The sequence below is a fragment of the Pyrus communis genome, chromosome 1, assembly GCF_041283825.1.
Source record: "Pyrus communis isolate YQ-2024b chromosome 1, ASM4128382v1, whole genome shotgun sequence".
Lineage (NCBI taxonomy): Eukaryota > Viridiplantae > Streptophyta > Magnoliopsida > Rosales > Rosaceae > Pyrus > Pyrus communis.
In genome coordinates this window covers 8,879,662-8,903,853 of record NC_142565.1, presented here as the reverse complement: position 1 = coordinate 8,903,853, position 24,192 = coordinate 8,879,662, and the positions used below count along the sequence as shown (strand labels likewise).

Below are 24,192 nucleotides of genomic sequence, written 5' to 3'. Positions count from 1 at the left end.
CAATGGTGCGATAGATAAATTATCATGTATTTATATAGTACAATTTGCCCATTATGTACTTATCAAGTAGTGTCACCAATTACAAGATAGTTTTCTTGACTCTTATAATATTTTGGTTGTGAAATTTTTGTTTCTGGTTGTTTGAAGTTTTGGTTGAAGTTGCCAAGAGGGGAGGTTCATGTTATTATAAACTTTGATTTTTATGTGCATACATTTTATATTGATAGTACCAATATTTAGTTTCAGAAATAGTATATTACTCAAGTTCAGTTTCATAAATAGTCGGCTTCATAAATAGTATAATACCCCTATTTAGTTTTAGTAATAGTGTTGTACCCGCAGTCAGTTTCATAAATAGTGTGGTACCTGTGTTCAGTTTTATAAATAGTGTGGTACTTGTGTTCAATTTCAGAAATAGTATAGTACTCGTGTTCAGTTTCAAAAATAGTTTAATATTCATGTTCAGTTTCAGAAAAAGTGTACTACCCATGTTCAATTCAGAAATAGTCAGTTTCAGAAATAGTGTAGTACTTGTGTTCAGTTCCATAAATAGTGTAGTACTGTTTCAGTTTCAGAAATAGTGTATTACTCGTTTAGTTACTTTTTTAAACCCACAACAATCTCAAACTGACATTGTAAGTAACTTAAATGAAATTTATAATAATCTTATTTTGATTCTATTATTTCAATAAGCATTGCAACACAATTTTGATATGGTATTTTATGGTGGACGCACATATATTTATAAGCCTGATTATAGTGCTAATAAATTAATAATTAAAATAATAATAGCGGAATAATAATTGGGGATGAAGGTTATAATTTTGGAATGAGGATCCTCGCTCGATTAAACTTTCCATGGCAGCATCATATATTTCTTTACCATTCAGCACAAAGACGAGGTTAAGAGTCAGAAGTGAAAAAACTAAACTAGGGTATGAAGATCTAAATTGCATAAGCTCAACTCAGTTAATTATAAGTGCGTCATTGACTTCATATTTATAGAGATTACATGAATATGTTTGTTACAAATTACAAGTATTTCAGATTTACAAAACAACTAAACAGATTACAAAGAGAGATGTAGATAAGCTAGGATTGTTCATATATCCTTTGACTGATATTTGAACTGTGGCAATCTGTTTGAATAGCGGGAGCTGGGATTTCAAACATAGATGACCCGGATTGCTGACTTGGCACACTTTTCGACTTCTACGGCTAACATGGTTTATCACTCCCCCGTAAGCTTAACGGGCGCTGACGAACGAGAAGCTTGGAGAGAAGATATGAGAAATGAGACGTTGAAAGGCCTTTGGTTAACAAGTCAGCAAGTTGATCTATAGTAGCCACGTATCCTCAATCAACTTCCTTTCGAACAACCTTTTCACAAATATAATGATAATCGACTTCAATATGTCTCATGCGTGCTTGATAGATTGGATTGGAAGCAACTGCTAGGGCACTTATGTTATCACACCATAGACGTGGAGGTGCAACAGATAAGTGAAGGTCGCGAAAAAGTTGTCTAAACCATGATAAAGTGGCTGCTGTGTATACTAATTGATGATATTCGGCCTCTGTGCTGGACCTAGATACACCCCGTTGCTTCTTAGAACTCTATGAAATAAGATTATCTCCCAAAAAAATACAATAGCCACCTGTGGATCGATGATCATCAGGATCACCCTCATAGTCAGCATCGGCAAAGGCCGTGAGCTCCAAGGAACTGGGTGTGTAGACTAAAGCATGATCATGAGTGCCTTTTAAATATCGAAGAATTCTCTTCACTGCTGCCCAGTGACTGGTAGTGGGAGAATGCATGTATTGGCATACCTGATTTACGGCAAAGGCGATGTCTGGACATGTGAAAAGTAAGTATTGTAAAGCACTTACGACACTTCTGAATCTAGTGCCATCAGGAAAAGGTTCACCCTCATATAAGCTGAGTTTACATCCAGGAGCAGCGGGAGTGGTTAGTGGCTTTGCATCAGCCATATTTGTCCTCTTGAGAAGATCAAGAATATATTTAGACTGAGATAAGTACATGGCCTGAGAGGTACGCTTCATTTCCATCCCCAGAAAATAACTTAAAGGACCTAGATCCTTTATAAAGAACATATTACCGAGTTGTGCAATCAGACTTGAAATTTGTGAAGTATCATTTCCTTAAGAATATCATCCACGTAAATTAATAAGTAGACCATAGTTTTCCCGTTGAAGAATGTGAAAAGGGAAGAGTCGGCAACGGAAGCAATGAATCCCAAGGCTTCAAGATGATGGGAAAAACATTGAAACCAGGCACGAGGTGCTTGTTTCAATCCATATAATGACTTGCGTAAATGGAAAACATGAGAAGGAAATTGAGGATCAACAAAACTTGAAGGTTGACGCATGTAAACTTCCTCAGCTAGTGTTCCATGAAGGAATGCATTGTGGACATCAAATTGTCGAATGGGCCATTGATAGTGTAAAGCAATGGACAATATCATACGAATGATGGCATGAGTCACAACAGGACTAAATGTTTCACTGTAATCAATGCCTTCTTGTTGATGAAATCCATGGGCAACAAGACGAGCTTTATATCGCTCAATGGAACCATCAGATTTTGTTTTAATGCGATTGACCCATTTATTCGGCAGTACATTCATTGATGGGTGAACAGGAACAAGAGTCCATGTTCCGGTACGTTGCAAGGCATTGAACTCGTCCGCCATAGCTATTCTCCATTCAGGAGACTTATTTGCCTGGGAAAAACAAGTCGGCACAATAATATCATTAGCTAAAACAATGTGAAAGCTATATTTAGGATTGGGTTTCCTTATGCCATCCATTGCTCTAGTGATCATTTGATGACCAGTAGAAGTAGTTGGTAAACTTGCATTCACAGGTAAGAGTTCTAGGATAGGTGCTACGGCAGGGGGAAGAGAGGGTGTCGGGGTGTGTGTTTGAGGTAATGGTTGAGTTGATGTTAGAGTTGGTGAGTTTATGGAAATAGATGATGGTTGAGGTGGGGTTTGTTGAGATGGGACAGGTGTGGTGGTTTGAGGAGTGTTAATATGAGTAGGATTGGAGTGAAGCAGTGGAGTTGGTGAAGGATAAGGTTGAAGAGATAAAGGGGATGAATCAATATCTAGGATAGGGGAAACTGTTGATGAAGTCACAGCCGTAATAGGAGTGGTTTCTTTAAATGGAAAACACTTCTCATAAAAAATAACATGGCGAGAAAGAAAAATGCGACCTGTGGACAAATCTAAACACCAATATCCTTGTTGGTTTAAGGAATAACCTAAGAAAACACATATTTTGGATTGAAATTCAAGTTCGTTTGTGTTATAGGGTCCAAGATATGGAAAACAAGCACAACCAAAAACTTTTAAAAAATCATATTGAGGAGGTTTTGAAAACAATTTTTGAAAAGGACTCTCATCACCTAAAACGTTGGTTGGTAATCTATTAATTAGGTAAGTGGCAGTGTGAAACAACTCATCCTAAAAAGAGGTGAGGACAGAGGCATGAGCAAGTAATGTTAATCCGGTTTCAACTAAATGACAATGTTTTCTTTTGGAAATTCCGTTTTGCTCAGGGTGATGAGGACATGTAAGACGATGATTAATCCCATGATTAGCGAATAATTGTTTGAAATGATTGTTTACAAATTCTCCTCCTCCGTCAGATTGAAACGATTTGATGGTTGTGTTAAACATATTTTCAACAAGCTTTTTAAATGACACAAATGTAGCAAACACATCCGATTTTAATTTTAAAGGAAATAGCCAAGAGTAACGAGAAAAATCATCAACAAACACAACGTAATACTTAAAACCATTCATTGAATAAGTGGGAGAAGTCCATACATCAGAGTGAATAATTTCTAATGGAAAAGAGGAAAAAGAAGTAGACAACCTAAATGGTAACTTATGGCTTTTACCCATGGGGCATGAGTGGCAAAAGTCAGGAGTTACATTACCACTAATTGGTAATTTATTTCTATTAATTAAAAACTTCAAAACATTTGATGATGGATGCCCTAATCGAGAGTGCCACATAGTATTTGACACTCTACTTCCCACAAATGCATGGACGTCACTGTTATTTGATGAGACATTTGAAAAAGGGTAGAAACCATTCCTACTCCGGCCATGGAAAAAGGTCTTCCCCGTGTGAAGATCCTGGACATGATAAGAGGTAGGGTAAAGTGTTAGGGAGCAGTTGTTATCATTGGTAAATTGATGGATTGAAATGACATTGGTAGAAGCATTAAGGCAAAGTAAGGTATTTGGAAGGTTAAATTTACGGTGTGGTGTGTGAATGCAAGAGGAACCAATATGAGTGATACCCAAACCTGTTCCACCCACGACTCCATTAACATGATCTGTACCATTGTAAGGGCGTGGATTACTAACTTGTCCAGGGTCATTGGTGATGTGCGCATTTGCACCGGAGTCAAATAGCCAATTTTGAACTGTAGGAGCTAAGGCAAAAGACAATGGTGCAGCAGCAGCAAATGCTTGGATTTTGGGTGCTAGGACACGTCCTTCATAAGCCATGTTTAAGCGATGGTAGCAGTTAATCGCAGAATGACTAGGACGGTGACAAATTTGGCAGTGTATACGTCCAGAAAAATTACCAGGAAGAGGAAGAGCACCGAGAACTCCATCATTGACAGCACGGAACTGAGCTCCAGGGTGATGACTTGGATTGGCAGGCCTGTACTGATTTCTCATATTTGATGATGAGCCACGTCCTCCACGAGAAGAGGAAGAGAACGTTCCATGACCACGACAGTTGTGGCTGCCACCACGACCACCTCGAGTGGCAACAAGAGCTGTGGTCCAATTCCATGACCACGTGCATCTTCTGCCTGCATTCAGCGCCTAGGAGAAAGGCTTTAAGTGCACTGTAGCTAATGGCTTCCTCACGAGCTTGAGTAGAGGAAACTGTACTTTCATATGTTGGGCTAACATTGTTAAGTATAACAGCAACTAAATCTGAATCGGATATAGGAGCACCAGAGAATGACAATGTATCGGCAAGACAATTTATTTTATCCAAAAATTCAGAAATGGAATAATCACCTATGTGAGTAGTCATTAACTCACTACGAAGCTGGAGAACACAACCGGTGGATTGAGAGGCATATCTCTCACGAAGAGTGGTCCAAGAAGAATAGGAACTAGTCTTCCCAATCAAGGCTGCTAGTATAGTAGGGTGAACGGACGAGTTGATCCATGACATTACCATGGCATCCTATTGTATCCGGATGTCAAATTCAGGATTCACCAAGTCGGTGACGTTGCCAACATCATCTTTCAGGAATGCAGGCAGGCACTTGCTTGTTCCATCCACAAAGGAAACAAGATTTCGGCTTCTAAGTAAGGGTAACATCTGGGCATGCCAAAGGGGATTAGTTCGTATGATCTAATTTGATCGTAAGAAAATTGGAAGCATTGGGTAGAATAGGGAGAGGAGATTGGGTTGCCATTTGAGTGAGGAGAGGAAAAAAAAATTGGATCAAGATTGTCGTATGACTTTAGCTCTGTGATACCATGAAAGAAACTAAACTAGGGTATGAAGATTTGAATTGCATAAGCTCAACTTAGTTAATTATAAGTGAGTCATTGACTTCATATTTATAGAGATTACATGAATATGTTTGTTACAGATTACAAGTATTTCAGATTTACAAAACAACTAAACAGATTACAAAGAGATATGTAGATAAGCTAGGATTGTTCAGATATCATTTGACTGATATTTGAACTGTGGCAATCTGTTTGAATAGCGGGAGCTGGGATTTCAAACATAAATGACCCGGATTGCTAACTTGGCACACTTTTCGACTTGTACGGCTAACATGGTTTATCAAGAAGATGAGGTTAAGGGAGTCAGACTCCACAATAACTTGCTCCCTTCTCAACGTAGGCCCATAAGGCCTCCCTAACCGCCATAGATTCGATGGCTAAACTGGAGGCTGCCCTCACTCCACCACTACCTCCTCCCAATTGGAACCAACCACTGCTGTTTCTAATCACCCAACCCATACCACCAATCCCCGTCTCTTCTCTCTATGCACCAGCATAATTAAGCTTGCATCAACCAAATGCCAGTTTCTTCCACACAAATATCTCCCTCCTTGTATTCTTTTCCAGGGTGACCTGCTCCTCTACACCCTTCATGCATCCTGACGCAAAATCTACTCCTTCCATGGGAGGTCTAGACTATTAACAGCTTCAAATGGGATAAGTTTCTTGTTTATTAAATTGAATTTGAAAAGTAATATTTTTAGTTTGTGGGAAATGTGGAGAGGAAAAATGGAAGTAGGGACGGTGGACGCGAGAGAGGAAAAATGGAAGTGGAATGACATGGGTTTTAATTGGGATAATGGTTTGCTGCTAGAAAAAGAATTGAAAATTAAATTAATTTTGGTTTTAGTTGACATTATGGGCTTAATGGCAATTTCGTAAATAATGCGAAGTTGTATTATCAGAAGTGGGTTAACTTCTGTCAGGGGCAAAACTGGAAGAAAGATTTAATGCTGCATGTTGGGCTTTGTTTCAGCCCGTGGGATTTAATTCATTTCGGCCTGTTTTATTTAACTTTTGTCCTTTTTCATTAAATTCCAAGCCCTTTTTATTAAATAAAAGGTGTAGATGCTTTTTGGTTAAGAAAAGGTTAGTTCAAACCTTTTTCGTTAAAACTCCCTAAAATATATAATGTGGTTGTTGATGAATGAATTATTACTTAAACATTGATTAACGTACTTAATTTCTTTTGATGACACATCACATGATTTGCAATTATAGTCTAAAATTTTGACCTACCGAGCATTACTCATGTTAATGCTTTGTTTACTTCATATCAATAAAATTTTGGTCTGAGTCGCAACACAAAATATAAACAGGTCACAACACAAAACTTATGTCTATATAACTACTGAAATTAATTAGCTACTAAAAATCCCTTCAAACAACACGCAAAAATATCATGTAGAAATAGACTTTTTATGTATTTAGCAAATTCTTTTTCATACATATCAATGTAAAAAAAATTGGAGGTCAGAAAACATTAGGGTCCCTCTTCGAAAGCTTGTTTAAGGCTCCCAAATTCTCAAGGCCGGCCAAGTATCACAACGACTACAACGTTTTACGACTACAATTCAACACCAAATAAAATGAACAAAATGTGAAAGGGAAGAGACCAAAAAATAAAGTGTGAGAGGCAAGAGACCAAGACTGATTTCATGAAGATTGCTGCCGACTTCAAAGCCGAAGGCAGAAGCCGGCGGAAGAGAGTTTTCTATTCTCAATTTCCAACTAGTCTATTTCAAGACTTCTTACATTGAAACAAATTTTATTTTTATCGAGTGCGTTTACTTTGTGCCACTGAGATTTGAATTTTTGTTTTAGTTCCTCTATTTTATACGCACGTCTTTTTCATATGTCACCATAACCCTGTTTGAATACAGTTCAATATTCATGCACTCAAACTTGCCAATATTCACCGCACCAAATATTTTTAATTATCTACCTAGAATATGTAGCACACGGTGATGCAATGCGAATTTCTTTCAAAAAAACAAACATATAAAAATCTATAAGTGGGACTCCTTAGAATTCTACCAAACGTTTGTTAAATTCCCATAGACTCAATCAAACTTCCACCTAAATCTACAAGTGCAATTCTTATAGAAGTCTGAAAAACTCTATCCGGAGTCTCTTTTTTTTTCTTTTTCTTTTTTTTTTCTTTTTTATGGGTCAAAAGTCTACGTGGACTCTGCGGAAACATTCAAAGTCTATACAAAGGTTATAGAATTCCATATTTAATACATGATCAGATATTTGTTCTACGAACAACTACAAGAGTTGTGCGTCGGTGATTCTCAATCGTGGATACATGTGGTGACACACCCCGATCCGAAATGACCACATGGATATCCAAATCGTAATGTGCTGACCAACACATGAAAGGTGACGAAGCCATAAAGTGTAGTGAGGTGGAAAATGTGAAGAAATTAAAACCTAAAAGTAACTAATTTAGAGTGCGCATGTGAGCGGGATTGAACTCATATCACACAAGTGATGTCAGAGCATAGATAAGTTGCAGTAAAAGAAGAGTAAGAACATTTATACCAAAAGCAGAAGTCTCCTGCATAACAGCTTTTACCAACAATCCTTGTCTCATGAAACCTCTGCCACTAAAATCCGGGAAATGGTGAAAAAAAGGGATGAGTGGGTCTAAAAATAAAAACATTTTCGAAAAGTGTAACCCTTCGCTGTAAAACAAGTATGTGGTTTCTTAAAAATATTATAATAATAGTACGTGGTACGTACCTTGCAGCAAAAGTGAGTCAAAGATGTAGGGTACAACAACAAGGAATCTCAACTTTAAATCTCAAAAAATTATTATAACAAAATCAATGCTCATTAATTTATGTAGGCACACAAGTCCACCACAGAGGTATTCAAACAATGGAAGAGGCTAAGTGTAGATTTTACATTCTAGTACTACATCACGTGAGCTACGTTAGTTGCCTCACATACGAGTCCAAAACATCACACAAAAGGACAGGCTAACACCTAACTATGGTTCCAAAGCAAATGTAAATGGTGCATGTGCACTACACGTGAAACTAGTCCTTGACCCAAGATAGTACAAATAACTAAGAGACACCGTGCAAACATGTAATCATAAGCAGGCAAAACGCAAGGATGTCATGCCACAAGTTTATGCTCACAAATAATATTAAAAACATAAAGTGTACGGAAAGTATATTTGTAAAGCTAAATATGGCATGTCACATCATAGTATATATAAGCAGTTGTTGGGAAAAATCGCATATACATATATATACGTAAAAACGAAATGACGCACTCATAGTTACTTGCAATGTCACATCCTTTTGAGTTAAGAAAGTCAGAGTCTCTGATAGTAATCACACCTAAGCATAATATTGGGACCCATTAGTAAAACTCAACTTAAACGATCAAATTTAAGAAAGCGGAGTGCGGATTTGAAATCAGAGTGTCGAAATACACTAAGAGAGGTCCTGGGCGAATTTTTGTAAAAAGTCAACAAAAAGTCAAAGATCAACCCTAAAAGTCAACCGAGACGCTTTGGTGGTCAACTATGTTAAAACTTCAGAATTTTCCAAAATGGACTTGAGACATCGAAATTAGCCTAGGAGGGTTTTTGAGAAAATTTCGTAAAAGTCAACACAAGGAATATTCCAAAGAATATTCTAAGAATATTTCAGGATGCATTTTAGAATTAGGCCAGGTCGGGTAACAGCCCAAAGGTCTAGGCCGGTTATCGGATCAGGATTTTTTTTCTCGGGTCGGGTTGACTCACTAGGCTCGCGGGTTGAACCCGCCGGACCAAGAGAAGAAGAACACCGTAAATTGGGAAATTTAGCTGAAAAACTTCCCCGGCTCTGTTTAGCTTCAAATCTCAACTAAAACTAGCAACCCAATATATCACATTGAAGCCCAGGAAACAAGGAATCGAAATGTACCATTATGTTGCTTGGTCGTGGCCGAAGTTGGTTGGGAAAAGCCTGCAAAGGCTTCGGGTCCGTTGGAAAATCTGGGAAAATTTTTTGTCCTCATTGTTTCTGCATCCCAAACTCACCAAAACGAACATGTCGACTTAGAAATAGAACTAAGCATAAAAATAAAATAAAATAAAATAAAAATAAAAGAGAAAAGAGGAACCTCAAAGCTTATCTAGGCCGGGAATGGCGGAGATTCATTGGGAACGGTGATGGTCTCAGCATCTCAACACCATGAGTGCAAAGAAGGTGTGGGAGACAGAGGTTTAGGTAATGGAGAGTGACAAGAGAGAGAGGAAGAGATGTGGTGATTGGGTGGAACTCGCCGAAGTTGACTGGGTATGGTGGTGCTTGGTGCAGCTCACCGAATTCTAGGAAATAAGAAGCAGTATGCATGCATGTCAAACCTTAGTAATTTTCAGCTAAAAAAAACACATGCATGAATATATTTAGTTACCTAGGATCAATTCCAAGCGAGTCTGAGTGCCACCACTCACGAACTCGACGGAAGTTTTGCCGGAATTTTAATGTCAGGGTTAGGCATGCATATGCAGAGGATGGGCTAGGAACACACAAATTAAAGCTCAATCCAATAGAAACTTCAATTCCAACCCAGATAGGAACCCAGAAATCAAAGAGAAGGAAATAATCTCACCTGAGATTGAAGGTGAGAGCTCAAAGCTCTCGAGTCTAATGGGACCACACTTCACAGTGCTCCGATGGCGCATGCAAGACCATCACTAGGTTCCCCGTGTCCCAAAGATTAAGGTTTCATGATTTTGGAGTTCGATTTGTGAAAGGATTAGGGTGATAGTGTGGGTTCTCTCTCTCTCGATGCTAGAGAGAGTGTGAGTTCGATAGTGCACAGAGAGAATGGAGAAATAAAGAGTGATTTCAGTTGAGGGAGAGAGAGTGTGTGAAATAAAAAAATAATAATAAAGAAAGCTAAAGAAATAGGTGTGAGATAAGAGTGTTAGAGTAAGGATGAATATAATAATGATTGAGTGTGTAAGTAGAGAGAAAATAAGGGGCTGGCTGAAACAAGGCAGTGGTGCACACTGCAGGAGGATGATTTTTAAAGTTTGAACCTATCTTAGGTGAATTTGTATTGTTTCGAACATAACTTATTTGTTATAACTCCGAATTGAGTTCCATCTGCTGCCACGTGTTCGTAAAAATGAGTACTATTCAAAAATAGTAAAATAAGACTAGAAAAGTGAAAGGAAAATTGAAGTCCACATGGAAGGTCAACGTGGCATCTCAGGGTTCTTTTGATAATTTCACTACTACTGAGAATAAAATATGATAAATCTCAGGACGGGATGTCACATGTGGCCTTTATTAGAAATCTATGGTCATGAATTATTGTTTGTGTGTCGGAGAATTGTCATGAGAATCAACTAAATATGACAAGTGACTAGTTAACAATTTTTTTTTTTTTTGGTTACTTTAACTGGTTCTGAAAGTGTTTGTAGAGAAACTTTCCGTACTTGGAAAAAAATGTACATGTATGAGGAGTGCACATCTAATAAAATTTTTGGAGTGTCAATACTATAGCACCAAAAGTACAACTTATGAGGGTTGTTTTATTAATTGACTATTTTAATTTTAAAGACAAATTCCACCAAATTAAGAGTAGGTAGAGTTATGATGCATGGTTCATAAAATTCTTCAATATTTTCTTTGTATGCATCTATTTAGGGGAGTGCTACCAGTAGTACAAAAGCATACTTACGCGACAACAAATTGTGCGACAGAGCAAATTGCGTCGCACAAAGTATGTTTGCGCAATGGTAACAACAAAACGTCACGCAAAGACATTTCACGCAACAGAACTTTGCGCGACGAAGATCGCCATCGCACAAAACAGCTTCGTCCTTCGTCGATCAATGTTGGGAAAAAAGAGGTAAAGGTCTTGGTTTAGTCGACGTAGGTGCACCTATGTCGCGCAAAGTAGTTTTGTGCGATGACAGTCTTTTTTGCACGACGAATGCACACCTTCACCGCGCAAAGTCAATGACTTTGTGGTATAACACAAGATTTTGTGGTATGTACTTCTATAAATATTTTAAATTGACGATCAAATTAGTTCATTATATTCATATAGGATCAAGGAGTGTAGTTGTAAAAAAAACACCAAAATCGAAGTTAAAAGAACCGTAAAATCATGATTTTTCATTTATAACCATCAAAAAGTTTTGTCCAATTACTTTATCTCTGAATGTTTGTTTTTTGTGATTTTTGGCGTATGCGATCTTGAAGTATATACAAACATGTTTTTTGGTTGGATCGTTGAAACTAGTTTCATAGAATGCGTATCCTATCAAAACAACAGATTCACTAACACTTAAAAGTTTATTTATTCTTTCATTAAGTATAACATAAGATCTTGTATCTACTAGTGTAAATATTTTAAATTGACGATCGAATTAGTTCATTGTATTCGTATAGGATCAAGGAGTGTAGCTGTAAAAAATCATCAAAATAGGAGTTAAAATAACCATTAAATCGTGATTTTACATTTATAACCGTTGAAAAGTTTTGCCCCTTACTTGATCTCTAAATGTTTGTTTTTTACGGATTTTGGCATATGTGATCTCGAAGCATATACAAACAAGTTTGACAGTTGGATCGTTGAAATTAGTTTCGTAGAATGCGTATCCCATCAAAACAATAGATTCACTAACACTTGAAGAGTTTATTTACACTTTCATTAAGTATAACATAAGATCTTGTGGTATCCACTAGTGTAAATATTTTAAATTGAAGATCAATTTCATTCGTTGTATTCATATAGGGTCAAGGAGTGTAGTTGTAAAAAATCATCAAAATCGGAATTAAAATAATCGTTAAATTGTCATTTTTCATTTATAACCGTCGAAAAGTTTTGTCTCGTTACTTGATCTTTGAATGTTTGTTTTTAGCAATTTTTGGCGTATGCGATCTCGAAGCATATACAAACAAGTTTGACAGTTGGATCATTGAAATTAGTTTCGTAGAATGCGTATCCCATCAAAAGAATAGATTCACTAACACTTAAAGAGTTTATTTATACTTTCATTAAGTATAACATAAGATTTTTTGATATCCACTAGAGTAAATATTTTAAATTGAAGATCGAGTTCATTCATTATATTTATATAGGGTCAAGTAGTGTAGCTGTAAAAAATTATCAAAATCAGAGTTAAAATAACCGTTAAATCGTGATTTTTCATTTATAACTGTCAAAAAGTTTTGTCTCGTTACTTGATCTCTGAATGTTTGTTTTTTGTAATTTTTGGCGTATGTGATATCGAAGCATATACAAACAAGTTTGACGATTGATCGTTGAAATTAGTTTTGTAGAATGTGTATCTCATCAAAACAATAGATTCACTAACACTTAAAGAGTTATTTATACTTTCATTAAGTATAAAATAAGATTTTGTGGTATCCACAAGTGTAAATATTTTAAATTGAAGATTGAGTTCATCCATTGTATTCATATAGGGTCAATGAGTGTAGTTGTAAAACATCATCAAAATTGGAGTTAAAATAATCATTAAATCGTGATTTTTCGTTTATAACCATCGAAGACTTTTGTCCTGTTACTTGATCTCTGAATGTTTGTTTTTTTGTGTATGCGATCTCGAAGTATATAAAAATAAGTTTGACAGTTGGATCGTTGAAATTAATTTCGTAGAATGCATATCAAGTTCAATGGTGTGTATATATATATATATATATATATATATATATATATATATATATATATATTTATTAAGTAGTTCTAAATTTATTTATTTTGTACGTATAACACTTAAGAAAATAAATGGTATGTATCTTTACTAAGTAGCTTTATATTTATTATTGTAGTTCAGATCGAGTTTTTATTAGAAAAATATATTATTGTGCGAAAAAATGCTTGGCGCTAAAATCTTGTGCAACGCATAGGCCGAGTCGCGCAAACGTCCTTTGCGCCACGTAGGTGCACCTTCGTCACGCAAAGTCAATGACTTTGTGGTATAACATAAGATTTTGTGGTATCCACTTGTGGAACTATTTTAAATTGACGATCAAATTTGTTCATTGTATTCATATAGGATCAAGGAGTGTAGCTATAAAAAATCATCATAATCGAAGTTAAAATAACCGTTAAATCGTGATTTTTCGTTTATAACCGTCAAAAAGTTTTGTCCCGTTACTTGATCTCTGAATGTTTATTTTTTGCGATTTTTGGCGTATGCGATCTCGAAGCATATACAAACAAGTTTGACGGTTAGATCGTTGAAATTAGTTTCGTAGAATGCAAATCCCATCAAAACAATAGATTTACTAACACTTAAAGAATTTATTTATACTTTCATTTAGTATAACATAAGATTTTATGGTAGCCACTAGTGTAAATATTTTAAATTGAAGATTGAGTCCATTCATTGTATTCATACAGCGTCAAGGAGTGTAGCTGTAAAAAAACATCAAAATCGGAGTTAAAATAACCATTAAAACGTGATTTTTCGTTTATAACCGTCAGAAAGTTTTGTCTCGTTACTTGATCTCTGAATGTTTGTTTTTTTTTTATTTTTTGCGTATGCGATCTCGAAGCATATACAAACAAGTTTGACAGTTGGATCGTTGAAACTAATTTCGTAGAATGCATATCACATCAAGTTCAATGGTGTATATATATTTATTAAGTAGCTTTAAATTTATTTATTTTGTACGTATAACACTTCAGAAATTGAATGGTATGTATATTTATGAAGTAGCTTTATATTTACTATTGTAGTTCGGATCGGGTTTTCGTTGGAAAAATATATTATTGTGGGAAAAAAACATTTTAAGTCTTGATTTGGCGCTAAAATTTTGCACGACGCACAAGCCGCGTCGCGTAATCGTCCTTTGCACGATGTAGGTGCACCTTCATCACGCAAAATAACTTTGCGCGATGACAGTCTTTGTCGTGCAAAACTGTTTTGCACGATGAAGATGCACCTACGTCGCCTAAGTTGTTAAAACTAAGGTGGTCCAATTGTAAGAAGTAGGCGCTTATTTTGAATTTTCCCCAATTACATGGACAAAATGGAAAAGAGACCTTCCTCCTCATCCTTCTCGCTCATCTCGCCATCTCTCTCACTCTGTCTCGCATAGCCTTCCTTGCGATTGCACCCAGCCAGCCTCCTCCTCATCCTTCCTCCTTATCCTTCTCGAATGCTGGTTTACCTCCTGTGCACACCCACCCACCTCCTTTTTCTGGCATGGTTACTGTGAGCGAGACTTCGATTCGCGAGACCGTGGATAACAATCTCCAGAGTCGCGCAGCTGCTTCGTTTTCTGCAACAACAACAAACCTCCATAGACGTATTCGTTCATTCCAACAACCCTACCTCTATGCTCTTCTAACTTTCAGCTTGTTCTCACCATATGGGCTCCACTTCCGCCATCTCTCTCTGGTCTCATCCCAAGGTACTCTCTCTCTCTCTCTCTCTCTCTCTCTCTCTCTCTCTCTCTCTCTCTTACTTGAATACTAAAACTCCTATTCGGTTCTTAGATTTTACTGCGGTCTCAAAGGTTTAGGAGTGCTTTTCTGGGCTATCGTGGGCAGGGCGTGGTTTTACTTGCTATCCTACCGCGAAGGAGGAGATGCTTAGCGGTAAAAGCCGCTTCTAGGCCATCCGGTGTTCGAAGAGTGTACAGAGAATCGCAGAACGGAGGCTCATTGTCTGTTGCTCCTGTCAAGCAGCTTGCTTCCTTCGTTGTTCCCGCCGCCTCCTTCTTGGCCGTCACTTTTGGTACTGCTTTTGCTTTCAATTCCTTCTTGTTTTACCGTCTCTTAGGCAAAAATTTAACTTGGTTGAATGTTGGATAGAAATTAGAAAACTTTATCATGGTTAAAATGTGGTAGAAATTGGAAAATTTCAATTTGGTTGACTGTTGGATAGAAATTAGAAAACTTTATCATGGTTAAAATGTGGTAGAAATTGGAAAATTTCAATTTGGTTGAATGCTGGATAGAAATTAGAAAACTTAACTTGGTTAAAATGTGGGGTAGAAATTGGAAAACTTTAATTTGGTTGAATGTTGGGTAGAAATGGTATTGGATTTTGCAGTTTATTCCGGCATATCATACTGGTGTTATTGTGATCATGTATGAAGATTTCTTGACTGATAAATGTGGATGGGTTAATTGGTATCTTGTGGGAAAATTTGTGAAGAAATATTTTTATACATTGGAACTGTTTGAGAAAATGTCTGAGAAAGGTAGTGAAGACAAAATGGAAATATCTCACTAGAGAGACCTCTACAGTTTCGAGAGCACTAATTATATCTGGAATCCCTCTGGTTGCACAATTATTGTTGAGCTTTTAGTAAGTAAATTTCAAGGAATCTCTGCTACTTTTCACCAATATGCTACAAGTATACCACCAATTGCCTTTGCTATTCCCTGGAAGCCAACCCCAAATTATAAATACAAATGGAATGAGCTTTCCCAATTTCAAAATGTGGAGTTTGATCATGTTGCGAAGGCAATTGAGAATGTGGGGGTTAGATGGATAGTACTACCAACTGCTTCAATCTTATTTCTCTTGGTTGATGAAAAATCTAAGAGACAAAGTGAATGCACTATGGGCACCTATTTTGATTTAGCATGCTCTCTCGAAGGTCACCTAGAAGCAATTTTGGTGCCTTGGCTATTGATTTACATGCTGATTTCTATCTTTGGTTCACTCATAACCTTGATTTTTGGCCTATTTGGGATCCGGGAGATGCATCAGAGAAAGCTGTCAAACTGATAAGCTATTTTTAGTACACGGAGGTCAAGCAAATGGGTGTTTTTGTGAATCTATTTTTCCAGAGGGAACTACCATTAAAAGGTATTGATGTTGAACGGAGGGCAATGATTGCAGTTGAACTGAAAACATGCCTTTTCACAAGTTCTCTGAATTTAAGGATTGAGGTCGAGCTTTATGGGTAAGAGAAATCGTTGATGGATATCCAACTCAGAAAGAGGAATCCACATCAGGTGAACAGCAGTTGGAATACCACAGGCAAGCATTTTCATGTACAGCCCATCAAACCCTCCAAAATCTTCAAATAGCATTTCAAATTCCTGGTATGAGAATTTAAAAATTAGAAACATAATTAAAATAGCTATTTGTTGCATGCATAATCTGTTTATCTTTCTTTAGCTACATGCTTGCTTGAGAGTTATCAGATGAGGGGTTTTGTCTCGTATTTGCAATGCGCCTATGTCGTAAGATACACTTTTAGGATTAATAATTGGATTAAGGCAGATTTCCAATATATAAATCATGTGCCAATTGCCAACTATGACGACCTCTTATCCTTTTGAACTTTCTCTCTACCTTAGCTGGCAAGCTATGAACTTGATGATATTATCATGATGTCAATCAATTTAATCATTGAATTACTGCTTTTATTTCAAATGGTAGCTACAAGCCAACCTTATCTTCCATGTACTTAAGCTTTCAATTTGCATTGAGAACTATTAAATGTAACGAACTTTGGTATTGCCTTTGTTCCCTTAATTTGCATATTATCTTTTTATCCTATATCTTCTCTGCAACCTATTGGAGTCTAAGTGAGAAATAGCTCAATTATTACATTTTATCACATCGCAGCTCATATTTAGAACAAAGAGGGTGTGTGGTTTTGGTGTATTGATATTTGTATTGTAATTAAACTTGTGGTTGTGTGGTTTTGGTGTGTTGAGATATGAGGAGTGATGAAGGAGCTACACAAACTGTAGCGAGCTGCATGAAGTAGTGAGATACATGAAGGAGCTATGTGAAGGAGTGATGAAGGAGCTACATACATTGTATGTACAAAAGGGAAGATGCTTTTATCTACACATCTTCGAAAGAATTCAAGTTTGTATTTTTGGAGTTCGAGGACGTGTGTTAATATGTTCAAACACATATCTTAGGTTTGTAATGAATGTATTGGCTTTACCACATTGATCTTATATACGTTTGTTTTTATTACTGATAATACAAAATATTCTTTAAACAATGCTCAGTGGAAATTTTACCAAAAAGCATATATTTTTTGCCTCAATTTCCATTGGTATATTAATTATTGTTTAGAATTTAATTACAATATTTATTAAAAATTAAATAAAAAATATTTTTGCCAAAAAAATTAAGGGTTTGTGCGACGAAGAAGTAACTTGCATCGCCCAAAGTGTCTTTGCACGACAGATAATCTACGTCACAAAAAGTAGTTTTGCGTGACGTAGGGACATGTGTCTCACAAAGACACTTTGCACAATGTAGGAAAATGCGTCGAGTAAAACTACTTTGTGCGATGTAGGTTACTTCTTCGTCGCGCAAACCGTGCTTTCATTGCCTTGGCGCGACAATTGGTGTGCAACGAAGGTTTCGTTGGCCTAATTTTTGCGCGACGGTTTTTGACTTTGGGTAACGAAGGACTTGCGTCGTGCAAACTGTTTTTTGCACTAGTGTACGAGTACTATTTACTTAAATTATGTTCTGTAAAATATATGATGTGGTTGTTGATGAATGAATTATTACTTAAGCGTTAATTAACGTACTTGATTTTTTTTTGGTGACACATCACATAATTTGCAAATATAGTCTAAAATTTTGACCTATCGAGCATTATTCATCTATTAATTAACAACTAGACAACATATATTTTCAATCAAAGGTTATGACACTAAATTTCCAACAGAAAAAATAATCTTTTTTTTTTTGATAGTGCTACAATATTTCAGTCCAGGGTTGGTTAACTCTTAATTACCTTCGCGACGATGTTAATGCTTTGTTTACTTCATATCAATAAAGTTTTGGTCTAAGTTGCAACACAAAATATAAGCAGGTCCCAACACAAAACTCATGTGTATATAACTACTGCAATTAATTAGCTACTAAAATTCCCTTTGAACAACACACAAAAATAGTCCCCTTCAAACGTCACACATACATAAAAATGTATTCTTATTTTGTATGACAGAAAATAAACTTCAGAAGAAAAAGAAAAAGATGGGATTATTAGGTATTTGCGTGTGGGATTATCAGGACCATGAACCTTAACAACACTCCTCTACTTGTAGAATTCCATGATCCAAAGATTAGCAGTGAAACATTCATATCTGATGCCACTAAATCCAGCAGCAGTTGCTAAGGCCATGAATTCTTCTTGGCTCCTCTCCATCCCTCCAGGGGTTTGAGTCATCATATGCAGATCAAGTTGGCCGTTGGTCCTCACAGATAGGTTAGAATCTGGCTTAATTGGGAGAAGTGCCTCCACCACGATCACTTTTCCATTGTCTGGAATTGCATTGTAACAATTTTTCAATAGCTTTATGCAGTCTTTATCCAACCAGTCATGAAGTATGTACTACAAAATAGTCCCAACAAAAATGGAATTATTACTTAAATAGAAAAGCTTCGGTTAATGATATTCATTGGAAAAAAGCTTCTCATGGTATAAAAGATCAAATAAAGAGAAAATTCCAATTTATATTACTACTTTTCTCAGGTCAAACAAAAATAATGCATGAGGAGTTTAAAATTCACCTTCAAAAAAATGGCATCCCCATTTGGAATACTTTCAAACATGTCTCCTCCTACATTTTCAACACCTGCAAAATAAACGACTCCAATCTCTTATTACGCAGAAAAGATAGAATTCAAATTATATATAGGCCATAATATTATAAATTTAAAGTCATACCAGGATAAGAGGATGCATGTTTTATAACATGAGGTAAGTCAAAATTGATGCCCTTAATATGTGGATATTTAGAAGTGATTAGACTAATTGCCCCTCCCAAATTACCACCAACATCAACAAGCTGCGTAACGTGCTCAAAACCTTTGTAGAGCTTGAGAATTCTCTTCATAATTAGGGTGCTATGGTTGAACATTGCCTTGTTGAATATTTCATTAAACCTATGGTCGACACTTGGATACTGAAAGTGGTGCATGCCATGAGCTCTGTCAAATGCAATTCCTCCTTCAATAACTGCATCTTTCACCTTACGCCTGTCGATGTTCACAAAATTAGAGTTAGCTATAGCTACTTTAATGTTGTATTCTTAGATCTAGACTAGGGGTAGTGCTAGTTAGATTAGGAATTTTCGATTCTACCATTAAAATTTCTGATCAAATATAAACCTTTCCATAAAAGAGAGAACTCCAGTTCTAAAATAATTTAACAGTTTCGGATTTGGAAATTTTGATCGGACAAAAATTTTGGAATGAAAATCGTAAACCTTATTTCCGATCTTATCCTTGAACAAATATGGGACACATTCATGTACATACGAAGCTGGGACACATTTTGATCCTCTTCATACATACATGAACATGCCCAATTTTCAAAATGTGGTTGAGCAACAAGTCTGGACGAAAAAAACATACCAGCCTTTTATGAAGGCCTCGTCTTGAACCATAGTCAACACAGGGGCTAAGGAAACACCATCTTCATTAGTCACAAAGTGCTTGGACACAGGGGTAAGGCTGTAGAGCCTCCGGAAACACTTGTCAAGTTTACCGTTAACAACTGTGCAGTCGAGCACGGAGTTGCTGGCCAGGACAGCTAGAAGGCGATCTAGCATCATGGGTCCGTCAGGGGTCTTGGTTCCGACGTGAGCTGCGATCTCAGCTGAAGAGAGCTTGGCATTTGGACCCTCTTTTGCTATGATGTCAAAAACGCCAAGCTCAATTGCTGACTGCATGGAGAAGGACAGCACCGAAGAAACCACCAGCTGCAGTGCATGGCAGTAGCTCTCTTCTTCTTTCCTTGCTTCATCGTCAAGAGGAATGTCAGGAAGGCCTTTTGGTTCCTCTAGAGAAGCCATTGGATTAGTGCTTGTGCATCTAGCTAAGCTGTCTACATTGATTTATATGCTAAAAAATCTTCGATTTATTAGGTTAAGTGTTCTGCCATTTTCATTGTTTATTGTTTTATTTTTGACTGGATTTATTTTATTGTTTTATTTTCATACTTGATATATTATAGCTAACAAGTTGGGATTAAACAAAGTTGTCTGCGGGCATGGATTCCTTGAATAGTCAAATTAAGTAATGGGAAATAATTTTGAATGACAGTGAGCGTAGAGTCTATTACATGAACACCATACAAAGTTGGGATGAGGATCCTATCCGGATCCCTTTTGTAGGGATCCTCACATCATGATAGTTTATTGATACTATTTGTGTTTAATCTTAAATAAAAAATTTAAATAATTTTTAATCGTACGATATACAATAAACAGTTAGAATGTGAGAATCATTAAGATCCCCTCAACTTAGAATTGAATGAGATCCAAATCCACAAATTTGAATATTAAATTGAGTGTTTTTTCAGAGCAGGAGTTAAAACCATTGGTCCAAGTAGCAAACTAAAAGTCTCCAACAACCACTTCAATTAAAGTTGCTGATGAATAACTGATTCATTTGACTCTCTGTACCAATGAATGAAGAGTCGACCTAATGATGCGACGAGTTTTGTACGTTGTTACTGATTGCAAGTTTAAATAAGACAAACGTGCGAATCTTTTAGCTATGGTTATCTTTGGTTAAAATGATGCGCCTTTACACTAATACTGTAATTTGGACTAAATCAGTCAAATGATTAGTCATACTAAATTCTTATTAAACTTATTATTTACAAAATTTGAACTCAACATCTTTTATTAAACTTATTATTTACGAAATTAGAACTTAACATCTTTTATTTATAATAAGTACAACTAAATAACAATATCAAGTGACGAGTTAAATTTATTTTTTTATATTCATGAGACCCGAGAAATTTATTATCAAGCAAGAAGAATTTTTTTGGAAGTTACATTCAGATTATTTATCCAAAAAGGTGTTTATAAGAAGATGGTGGACGTCGTTCCGATTTCATGATAACTTTTGATAAGACATTGAAACTCTCCATAATTCACCAAATTTGACTCCGTTGTTGCTTACGAATTCGTAGAGAAGAGCCATGCATTTTTCAGTTATTTACAACCTTGAATCAATTAAGCCCATACCTGTTGGAATTATTATTTTTCATCAAATCAACGGCATGATTGTTGCTATCTCTGAAATGGTCGGACGCCCTTGCGAGTTAGCTCAAGTGGTTAAACAAAAGGTTTCGATTTACTTACACCACTGTAAGCCAAAAAAAAATAAAAAATAAAAAATATTGATCCAACATCAGTATGACCATATATATTATGAGAAGTTGATCACTTGATCCTTTATTTCTTAAATATTTGATAACAAAGACACAGTACTGGATTAATTGTTACTGTTAACTAGAAGCTCTGAAATGTTGAACATGCAGCATCGAGAAATTGAGGGGTAACAGATGAAATCATTAAGCAGAATGAGAAGTGGTCTTAAAAATTAGAAAAAGCGCACACATGCAGTTAGCGAAGGTTGAAGTTCTACAATGGGAAAATATATACGGTTTCTTATATCGGAACGGCCGGAACCAGCTTATTCCTTGGAGCAACACCACCCCCTCACAATTCCCCTTGCAATTGGGTGATGCAATCCTCTTACCCCAACAAAAACTGCTCCAGCCCACCCAAATCAGTGGGGCCATTCAGTGGCCCAACACCACCCCTAGACCAAGCAATTGGGTCATTCTTGCCCCTTTGTCCGCTTTAGGTCAGTCCAGCATTAGTCACGTTTTAATTTTTTTTTTTTTTTTTGGGCATCATGTGCGTGGCCTTTATGCACGAGTGGGCAGAGTGAGATGACCAAAAAGTGTTGGCAGGACCTGCGCTTAGGCACACTCAGTTTCTGTTCAAACATGGATGGTTGAATTTCTTAGATTTGACGGTTCACATGAATCTACCTTTTTTAACTCAAAAAAAAAAAAAAAAAATCTGAAAAATAGTTGAGCCCACGTGGTACAACATGGGATGTTGAAGTGCACAAATTGTAATCCAACAGTCTATATCATTCATTTGGAACAAAATTAAAAAATGGAAAAAAAAAAAAAGGAATAGAATTTGAAATTAATCATAATATTAAAAAAAAAAATAATGCCAATTGCCCGGGCAATTTATTTCTAATAGAGATGTCCTTAGATAATTACTGTTCATTAAGCCAGTAATTACCTAATAGCACGAGCAATTATCATCCTAAAGAGTAAAGAGTAGAGTTGCTCTTAATAGCTCAAGTTTTCCCAAAAAGTTCAAATCAAGCGTAAAAAGGATAAAGATATGTTAATGCAGCTCAAAATAGTTATAAAGCATTATTGAACATTATTTGTAACTGTGCGCCATTATTAGGAGAGTGAATTATATACATCTGTCCGAATAGTAGTGTTTTAAGTAAATATACAGTGTCATGTTTTTTATCAATACTTCAGTACGATACTGTATTTGTGAAACCTCGCTCCCGGATTTCACTGTTATAATCTACGCATTGTTATTATTGAAATTTTATGTTATTTTCAAGAATTTATATTAATTTATTTGAATTTAGATTTTAATTAAACCAGTTGCGAAGTTTGAAGTTTAGAAATTAATGATTTAAAATCCGTAGATCTTTCGAGGTCACAATTTATATTTCTGAATAGAGCTCGATCCCACAAACGTATAGGCGAAATCCGTTTGCGAGTTTGAATTATAATGGTATAATTATGGACGTTTGAAGTTGGTTATTTAAAGGTAGTTAAATTATTTGAACTCCCACCTTGTGGGAAGACTAACTAATCAGCCTTAAGTAAAGAGAAAAAGGGACCAATCAAATAAAAAGGGGATGGAGGACCAATGAGAAATCAGAAAAGAAGAAGAAGAAGAAGAAGAAGAAAATAGGGGGGGGGGGGGGAGGGGGGAGTAGCCTTCCCATCGACCCACACCCACCGCGAGCTCCCATTTTCCAAGGTCGATTCCGGCCAACTTCGGTGGACATTTTCGACGCCACCACCACCATCTTGAAGCTCTCATTCCCCTCGACAAAACCCACCCATGAACCACCTTGATTAACCACGATATATGGTAATTTGAGGCCACGAAAGTCAACGAAAATCAATAGTACTCCCAGGAGAAAATCCCAACCAACCTTGACCCTGTTGGACCACTGTAGACGACGAATCGACGTTGGGAAGTTTTAGGCACCTGTCGGTTTTGTGGGCAAAATTGACTCTCTTCCGTCCACTTTTGGACTTTGTGGTAGGTATGAAAGTTGTTCATCTCTTTGAGATCTTCATTTCTGTAAATTTTGGTAATATTTGGAAATAGTTGGATTTTTCCGATCGCCACCCACAGTGGTGCGTGGCTAGGGGGCCGTCGATGTCACTCTTAGGCTAAATTAGATGCCTTAAGCTCAGTTTTGATAATTGTATGACATAGGTTGATGGTTGGAACCTAAATTCTCTACGATACGTTAATTGGTAAAAGTATGAATCGACGATCTGATCGTTGGATCGTCACCAAACTTTAATATATGTGATATGGTTATTACCTTGATTTCTTATATTGGTATCACCTGTGAATATGACTTGGTTTTATAATGTGATTTCTATTGAAATGTGATTTTATATATATATATATATATATATTTAGCCATAGACCTATGTTTATTAAATATGATTTGGCTTGTGTACTGATGATGATCGTGATATGTGATTTGACGTGCATATTCGAAAGGTGGTTGATTTAC

The 24,192-nt window shown here is 36.4% G+C and overlaps 1 protein-coding gene and 1 long non-coding RNA gene across 6 annotated transcripts; one reads left to right on the top strand and one right to left on the bottom strand.

The window, feature by feature from the left end:
• Positions 1-14,590: 14,590 nt before the first annotated feature.
• Positions 14,591-17,563, top strand: LOC148699100 (uncharacterized). Of its 5 annotated transcripts, none has more exons than XR_015963792.1 (3): positions 14,591-14,995; positions 15,081-15,321; positions 16,297-17,563. It is a non-coding gene; the product is annotated as an uncharacterized LOC148699100 (long non-coding RNA). The 5 variants fall into 5 exon arrangements; XR_015963793.1 differs by having other exon boundaries at positions 15,081-16,643; positions 17,265-17,563; XR_015963794.1 differs by having other exon boundaries at positions 15,135-17,563.
• An 821-nt stretch (positions 17,564-18,384) lies between these two features.
• LOC137721176 (isoflavone 3'-O-methyltransferase 4) lies at positions 18,385-20,438 on the bottom strand. Its single transcript, XM_068460282.2, has 4 exons — positions 19,939-20,438; positions 19,250-19,560; positions 19,093-19,157; positions 18,385-18,913 (listed from the first exon to the last, which is right to left on the bottom strand). Exons 1-4 carry the CDS (start codon positions 20,376-20,378, stop codon positions 18,617-18,619), a joined length of 1,113 nt encoding a protein of 370 aa, XP_068316383.2. The 5' UTR covers positions 20,379-20,438; the 3' UTR covers positions 18,385-18,616.
• Positions 20,439-24,192: the final 3,754 nt, after the last annotated feature.